Source organism: Carex rostrata, chromosome 11 (assembly GCF_964058835.1).
Source record: "Carex rostrata chromosome 11, lpCarRost1.2, whole genome shotgun sequence".
Taxonomy (NCBI): Eukaryota; Viridiplantae; Streptophyta; class Magnoliopsida; order Poales; family Cyperaceae; genus Carex; species Carex rostrata.
In genome coordinates, this window is record NC_135928.1 from 1,476,023 (window position 1) to 1,484,574 (window position 8,552).

Sequence of the window (8,552 nt, forward strand, 5' to 3'; positions counted from 1 at the left end):
AAGTTACCCTTACGTTTTGTTTTAATGATTTTTATTTTAATAATTTTATAGATAAATTTTTTTACTAAACAAAATGTCAACCTAAGAGGTTAAACAAATTGACTGACATTTACTGTTATTTCGTAATGGAGAGGATCTGCTGTAACCGGAGAGATGTGGGTCCCACGTATCATAGAATCGAGCCATCGATCCAAGTAGGGGCTTCCATTGTCAGCTCGTATCTCGATAATTAAATATTTGCATATGACCGGTGTATCAGTTTTTTTCATTAATCAATGACCCTATGTGATAAAAAATACTTGGACTGGTTTGAGGTACGGAGAAACGGGTACAGGCACAATTTACCTCGCTAAACGTGTCTTTTTGACTTTTAAGGGGTTTCAGCTCAGACTAAACAGTCCTTTTTTTCGTTTAAAAATTCGGTCTACAGTTGTGTTAAAATCCGGTCCAACTATCTAATTCTAATAGTCACACTAAATAAACAAAAAAGAAAAAAAAATACCACCAATTTAAAAAAAGAAGAAAAGACTACCGTTACTTTCTTAAATTTCTACGGACTAAACATTAAACACACACCGGACGCAAGCGAAATTTAATCTTAATTTAAGAACACCAGGACAATAGCAAGTCGGCGGTCGAGACACCTCTGTCGCCCCCCTTCTCTCTCTGTCTATGACATTACTGCTTAAATTCTCCTCTCTCTCTCTCTCTCTCTCTCTCTCTCTCTCTCTCGCGAGATATTAGGGTTTACAAGTAGGAGCAAGCGAAACCCTTGCCTTCCCAGCTGTCTTATCTACGAATTTTGAGGTAATCTTGCTTATCTTCGAATTTTGAACTAGTTTAACTGATCAAAATCGCTGGCCTCTGGCTGCCTTTTGTGCAATCCGACAATTCGGACTCAGAATCAAGGATGGTTTTTGACGCAGTTGATATATATATTTTGGTCCTATTTCTTGACTAGTTCTTGCCATCAAATTTCGACCAAAACTGTTGCACTCTTTTCATAAAATAAATTCTCAATTTCACAATCTTCTCTCAATCGGAGAAATACAGCTGCGAATTGCTCCCGTCTAAAATCCTTGCTATTATTTCCAATTCTAATCGATCTTCTTCGTTGATTCTCAGGTTCAACTTCTTGTTCCAATTATTTTGACCCCCGCTTTCTCAAGTCAGAATTTCCTTTGTGGTCCTGTTTCTTTTATAAATTTAATGATTTGGTCCTTTTACTTTACTGATGAATTAAAAAAGTTCTTTCCGCCATGTATTATTAGTAATATGCTGTTGTAAGTACTCTTAAAGAATCTGATTTGCCCCCGAAATCCTTGTAATTTCTCTTTTTATGCAAGCGCCTCAAATAACAACTTACATTCAGTACAGTTTTCATTTTTTTTATATATGCACTATAGGCCCATTCTTTTCCCTCTAAGGTTTTTTTTTTCTCCTGTCAATTTTGATTACCATAATATGCACTTCTTCTGTCTGGCTCAGTACGATAATAAACTCTTGAAAATATTCTGTTACTTTTATGTTAGTACCTTTTCAGATTCTAAGTAGTGGTATCTTCTGCTGACACCACGCCTCGGAAACTGTGAATGTTGAGTTGGTACCAGACCAGTAAATTATAGCAGTACTGGTTTACCTAATCAAACCAGTTCTTAATACTTAACTTGGTGTTATGTTAATTATAGTTTCCTTAATTGTCCCTATGTGTCGCAATTGACCAGCCATCTTCTCCTTGTTCCTCAAATACTCATTCTGACCTCTTTTTGTTTCACAAATCTAAGTTTCACAGATTGAAGGATGAGTAGCTCTTTGAGGCCACTTGGTAGGCAATCTTACAAGAGGCGTGGGACCCGTCAATCAAAGCGCGAAAACCACTTCATCATTGACCTTAACTCTACCGTTATTGACCTCAACTCTCCAGCACCAGGTGCTGATGTCCTCAATGTAGCTTCATCTTCAGGAAGCTTCCAACATGCTCAATCTAACCCATCACCAATCTTTGTTGATGATACTGATGATGATGTGCAGATGCTCTCTGCCTCAATTGTCACAAATCTTGCACCTTCACAAGTATGTTCTCTTCTTCTTTTCTTCATTTTATTTTTTTAGTTTTCCTTTGTCTCTGTGTTGGTAGAGGTGGTGTTGTGTCTTGTAGAAAAAGAATGAATAAGAACATACAAGCACACTGTTTCAACATGCTGTGGTCATCTTTAAACGGGAATTTTTGTTTTTTTATGTGCTTGATTTTGGTTCCTTTATGAAGGCAAAAATGAGTGTAAAATCCAAGAACTAAAGATTTTGATTTTCTTGTGTTTAGAGGAGCTAAACTTAGGCTTCAATGTAGTTATTGTTAATTACTTCCAAAATCCTGAAAAAAAAATGTATAATGTGCATGTGTGTTTGCATGAATCCGCATCCTCTGCATTAACATACCATTTGAGTTAATTTCCGGACCGTGCGATCAGAATTCGGGTCAATCCGGCCCATGCCTATAATGCACGGGGCCCTTTAATATCAGTGCAGATTTAAATAAGATGGTCCAGATCTTAACTCAAAAAATTTGAGTTAACTCTCAGAGGATACAAATTCCATTTGCATGTGTAATCTGGGAGCCAAATACCATGAAATATATCTAGGCACTGTATTGCTTCCTATTGTATATTCAATGAAGTTGAGGTTTGCAGCAGTATCTAGGAAACTCTGTGTCAGGGCTATATATTTGCATGTGTTTTTAATCCATGTACCAGCTGGTACAGTATCCAATCTTGTATTGTGCATTTCTCCGGAAGTTTTGTGTCTGTCCAGTTCCTGTAGTGGTTAATTAAGATGGTATCTTTCAAATTTTACCCTCAGCTGGTATGTTTATACCTAATGAGCTTGCACATAAAACAGGACAAATGGGTATCTTGTAATCTGGTAGTTTGTTTCGGACATAACTGAAATTGAGTACAAGAATATTTTATTTTAAGCCTGTAGGCTTATTGTATAATTAATTAATGTTATTAAATTTCAGGCGTCGATGCAGGCACCGATTGTGGTACTGGATGAAGAAGAGGAAATAACTTTTGGCCCATCAGGTTCAGGTAGTTCGATTTTTTATTTTAATTATTTGTATTACATTTAGGGCCTTTCTGCGTATGGGGGGTTTCTCTTTATCTGATAAAGAATGGCTTGCTTTAGGAGCTCAATATATGTTTCTTATTATTGTTATGACTTAGCCTATCTTTTACTTTTAGGTTTTGCGAGGGAAGCAAGGGACAGAACAATTAACTTGGACCTCACTCTAGATCTTGACATGTCTGGATCTGTGGTAATTATTAGTTATTAATTGTATTTTACTGTGAAATTAACTGTGGGTCTTCTTCCTACAATATATATTCACTTCATTTATCGCATACTGAGTAACCTGTGACTGAATCCATTGCTATGTTGCAAACCAGTCAGTGTACCTCTGAAACTGGTAATCTCTTAGTGCATCTAGTACAAATTATGTGGTACGGTGGTACCATGGACATGCATCAATTGAAATAATGGGGGAAATAATTACAATTAATTAATAGTGTGCACTTTTTTACTTAACCCACAAAAATCATTAACTCCAACCAACTTCATTTAAGTCGCAGAGAATGGAGGTGGTACCAAGCACTACTCTTAATCTGATACCAATGGCTCTGATGCGGACCTCGATACCAATGGAGCCGCCACGGGCCCCACCAAAGGAGCCAACATTTAGCTGCCCGGTGTGCATGAATGCACTAGTGGAGCCATCATCTACCATCTGTGGTCACATTTTCTGCAAAGAATGCATCAAGGCATCAATCCAGGCCCAGAAGAAGTGCCCCACCTGTCGGAAGCAACTCAACATGAAAAATTTCCACCGGGTTTACCTCCCTTCGACTGAGTAAATGGACTCCTCCATTTTACATTCTTAAGTGTTCAGATTCATTTTAGTGCTCGACTTTGCCTTTGTTTTTAAAGGATGGAGAAGGTTTGATAAGGTTTGAGCAAAAGTCCAATTAGTTTTGTGTTTTGCACTTAATTTATGTAGGTTGAGCAGGTAAAGGTTTGACATTGTGCAATATCTAAATATGTTTTTGAGATCATGCTGTGTTTTTAAGTGGAGTCTCTCCAGTTTCTATTTAATATTGGAGAGACATTAAGCCTTGATTGAGTACAGAGATTGCCTAGGGACCAATATTATAATTATGTTATATAGTTTGATTAGTTTTATTCGTAGAATGTGTTGATTCTGTCATTCTGATTGTGATAACTGAACATTAGTTCCTTAACTCTTAATTCTTTGTTACCGAATAGTTCCATTACTGGATCAAGTGATCCACACCTTGCATAAATGAAATTAGGATTATTGGGAGACTGGGATTCTGAGGGAATTGGTGATTTCTTTTTTAGATATTGTGGAGGAATTGGGATTCTGAGGGAGACGGGGTTTAAGAAACGGTGGGTCCACATCCCCTTAGTATATAAATATATAATAAATGGACTGGATCCAAACCCAAAATTTCTGACTCAGGTCACTCAGCTGATATGAATTCTATGCGAGGGTGTTTATAATTAATTTGTCAAAGCAGACCTGTTTTACTCTGGGGGCATTGATTGATACCGACCACGGCTAATAGCTCAGTCGTATACTCGTATCGTATTTGTTTTATAAAAAGAGGCAAATATATATTTGTAAAAATTAACTACAACATATTTTTAAATTTATTAGTAAACAATTACATATTAGTTAATAAAAATTAATCATTAATTCTCATTAGTAAATAGAACTGAGTAATGTGGTCTTGGTTAAATATACAAACAAAATATTTTATCTTAGTAAATAGAACCGAGTAATGTGGTCTTAATATTAATTGGATTTATGACAAAATTTTAAATTATTATTCAATGTTGGAATCAAAGTTGTATATGAGACCTCTAAAGTGATTATTTGGATTTCAGAAAATCAAAATCCGGATATTCAAATTCGTTTCCGAATCTATATCTATATTCGTTTCTAACTTGCAAATTGTATTCATGTCTGTTTGAGTATTCAAATTTTCTTTTTTTGAAATCCTGGCAGAGGCTGACCAAGAGAGTATTCAAATTTTCATCCGACAAATAACTCACTACGGATCCGAATGTGAATTGATAATATTTGACTGGCGAGAAGTGTTATTTAATAATTTAATTATTATTTAAACGTCATTAGATGGCGAGATGTATTTAGAAAATTTTAACACCGAATTGTCAAAAATTCATTCAATCCATAAAATTGAAATTTTAAACGAAAATTTTAAATGCTTGAGACTGAATAATATTTTCATTTGTCTAACTTCTCACGAGTGGACATCATTCAATGTTCGATCGGACGGTCTGGATATTTTTGTCTAATTTTTTTAAAGCAGAGAGTACCCTTAACTAATATAAACTTGGAAAATAGGAAAGCAAGATGAGGGAGACCTCTAAGCTCTTCTTATAATTTTTTTCTTTTTTTTTTTCTGTGGAAAAATAAGAATCTTGCTCTTATTCTATTATGCAGATTCAGAAAGATAGGAAAGCAAGATGACGGACTTTGTAAACTATTGTCCATTATATTTTTTGAAAGCATCATAAAATATGCAGATTCAGAAAAATGGTAGTGTTATATCAGAAATTCCAATTTGCTTGTATGACCTTGTAGTTGTACTGTGCAGTCAGTCTATGCAAAATGACAGGGAATAAAATCTGCTGTTATTCAAATTTGATGCTCTCCGTGCTATCCTCTCTATCTTTCTCTTCTTTCTCTCTCTACCCTTTTTCTTCCCTCTCTCTCTTCCTCTTTTAAAGAGAGAGATAGGCACATAAATGAAGAGTAGCAAGCTGCTATTCTTCTAAGAATAGCAGCAGATTCATATCCAAATGACAACATGCATTCACAATTTCACATAGTTGTTCTCGTACCGCTTCGTGCATAAAAGTCTTTTTTAGCCCAAAATATGGAAACCCGATAGTTGGTAATATGAGGAGGGTTTAAATGCACCCAAACTTTTGTGCACCCAAATGCACCCTATCCTTTTTTTCCGTTTTCAAAGTCCGAATAGTCAATCCGAATCGTTAGATGTGATCTATATATTAAGATGTGCTTGGAGACCAAATTTTACATTTTTTGGATTTTTTTTACTATTTATTAAGCCCTTTTGAAAATCGCTGATCCAATGGTCCAGAAAATATAAAATCAGCGATTTTCAAAGTGGCTTAATAAATAGTAAAAAAATTTCAAAAAATGTAAAATTTGGTCTCCAAGCACATCTTAATATATAGATCGCATCTAATGGTTCGGATTGACTATTCGGACTTTTAAAACGGAGAAAAAGGATTTGAAATGTATGGTGCATTTGGGTGCACAAAAATTTGGGTGCATTTGAACCCTCCTCGGATAATATACCCTCTAAAATTATTAATGTCATATTTCTCCCTCTAAAATTAAAAATTCACAAAATTCAATTTATTGTTTTTTCTATTAAATCTCATTTTAAATTTATAAAGTTATCGTATTATCTTTTATAAAAAAAAAATGTAATATATGTAGTGAAACTGTTTAGTCTTCTAATTGGTCGATTTTCGAGAGCAAATGATTCATTTTATCTACTTGTGATGCATACACAGTGGTATTTTGACATACGCTTTGTTTGCACAAAGCAAGTGAAAAATGGACCTTTCGCCCCCATACCTTAGATTTCTTTTAAACAAAGAACATGTTTTCTATTTTTAATAAAGGGTAAAATTGGTAGTTTAGAAATTTAAAATGAATTTTAATTGGGAATATAATAAATTGGATAAATTTATGACATTTAGATGAGAATGTAATATTATAAATTTTAGAGAGAAAAAATATGTAATTTTAATATTTTAATAATGAAATTTCTCCTAATAAAATTGAGGAGGGTTCCAATGCCTCATGCCTTTCATATCTCATCATATCTCTCATATTTTATATCTTTGTTTTCAAAGTTTAAATTGTCGAGCAGAACCATTCAACGTGATATCCACACTAAAATATGGTTAGGAATGAAATTTTATAATTTTTGGAAATTTTTTACTATTTTTTAAGATGGGTAGAAGATCACTGTTTTTTGAACGGTCCAAAAATAATAAAAATATTTCAAAAATTATAAAATTTCATTGCATATTTTAGTATAAATATCACATTGAGTGGTTCGGATCAACAGTTTGGTCTTTGAAAACAAAGATATAAAATATGAGGTATGATGAGATATGAAAAAATAAGGCATTGATCCCCTCCTCAATAAAATTTACCTCAAGGTAAAAAATTATATAAGGAGATAACCAAATTAATAAATCAGTAACTCTCTGTTTTTGGATGGATTAACAATTTTTCTTTTAAATTATGAGTTCGGGTTCAAGTTACCCAACACACTTTCAAACTCCTATGTATATTACAGATGATTTTCTTACTTTATGGATTTCGAACTCCATTCAGATTATATACAAGAGTAATTATTAATTCAAATAAAAAATATCCACTATCTTGACTGATCAGGGTAAGGTAAGGCAATGAATCCAGTTGCGGAAGAGAGCTGAGGCGCGGAGTAGTCCAGGACGGGTAGATTTAAAGGTTAGTTAAAGGTGCTCAACCACTAATGTGATTTTAATATTTTAATTATGTATATTGAAATTTAATTTAAGTGTTTACTTATAAGTCTATTGGTTAGAGCTCTACTTTGTAAGAATAAAAATTTGAGTTCATGAAATTTAAATTTAAGTATTCCTATCAAAATTTTATAGTTATACCCTTGCTTGCAGCAATATTTGCACAATGGAACCCAATCGATGAGCTCGGATCGAATTTATGTTAAGATTTGTGTGAATTAAGTGCAAACGAATTTTGATCTAAATCAAACAACTCTAACTGAATATCAGACTGAATTTGATTCGATGTCTATCGAAACGTCTCGACTCCTTGTGCAATACTCTAACATTAGGCTTCATTACTCAATCTATCAATCACCAGTAGTATGAGGTGATTGAACATTGCTATTGGCTAGTATGCTGATAGTTAACCTTTTGTAATTATGTTTTCCTCGCAATGGAAAATATGCTTTTGTCTCTTTTAAAAAATATATATATATATTAACATTAGGTAAGTAGTCTATATTAAAAAATAATTTTCATATTAATAATTGATTGGATATGGATATAAGCTGGGATCGCGCTCGCGCAAATCCTATCAGTGAGGTTAGGTTCCTGTATCTTTAGGTGATTATATAATTTAAAAAGACAAAGACCAGATAAAGGGGATATGAATTGGTTGATGGTGGTTTCATGGTAAAGGAGATGATACATCATTACCACATATATACTTGGGCAAATAGGGATTGAAGAAAGTGAAAGATGGGAGAATGGTATCCTTAATTAGCAATTTTTCCTTCTTTTTTCTCTCTTTTTCTTTTACATTTAATGTTAGAAAAAAGAAAAAAAAAAAAAAAAATATGGAAGAAGTTGTCTATTGATCGATCACTAGAATAAGATATTGACAAAGTCATTTTAGC

General features: G+C 33.7%; 1 protein-coding gene across 4 annotated transcripts; it reads left to right on the forward strand.

Moving 5' to 3' along the window:
• The first annotated feature begins 619 nt into the window (after nucleotides 1-619).
• LOC144561798 (uncharacterized) lies at nucleotides 620-4,239 on the forward strand. Of its 4 annotated transcripts, none has more exons than XM_078310895.1 (5): nucleotides 620-807; nucleotides 1,785-2,073; nucleotides 3,017-3,080; nucleotides 3,240-3,313; nucleotides 3,627-4,239. In XM_078310895.1, exons 2-5 carry the CDS (start codon nucleotides 1,801-1,803, stop codon nucleotides 3,906-3,908), a joined length of 693 nt encoding a protein of 230 aa, XP_078167021.1. In that variant the 5' UTR covers nucleotides 620-807; nucleotides 1,785-1,800; the 3' UTR covers nucleotides 3,909-4,239. The 4 variants fall into 4 exon arrangements, with proteins under 4 accessions (XP_078167021.1, XP_078167019.1, XP_078167018.1 ...); XM_078310893.1 differs by having other exon boundaries at nucleotides 631-807; nucleotides 3,621-4,239; XM_078310892.1 differs by having other exon boundaries at nucleotides 634-807; nucleotides 3,017-3,086; nucleotides 3,621-4,239.
• The last annotated feature ends 4,313 nt before the right edge of the window (nucleotides 4,240-8,552 follow it).

Coding starts and splice junctions, on each gene's coding strand:
- LOC144561798 (XM_078310892.1), top strand. CDS start 1,801: ATGAGTAGCTCTTTGAGGCCACTTGGTAGGCAATCTTACAAGAGGCGT. Junction 2,074..3,016: donor CAAATCTTGCACCTTCACAA/GTATGTTCTCTT, acceptor ATTAAATTTCAG/GCGTCGATGCAGGCACCGAT. Junction 3,087..3,239: donor TTTTGGCCCATCAGGTTCAG/GTAGTTCGATTT, acceptor TTTTACTTTTAG/GTTTTGCGAGGGAAGCAAGG.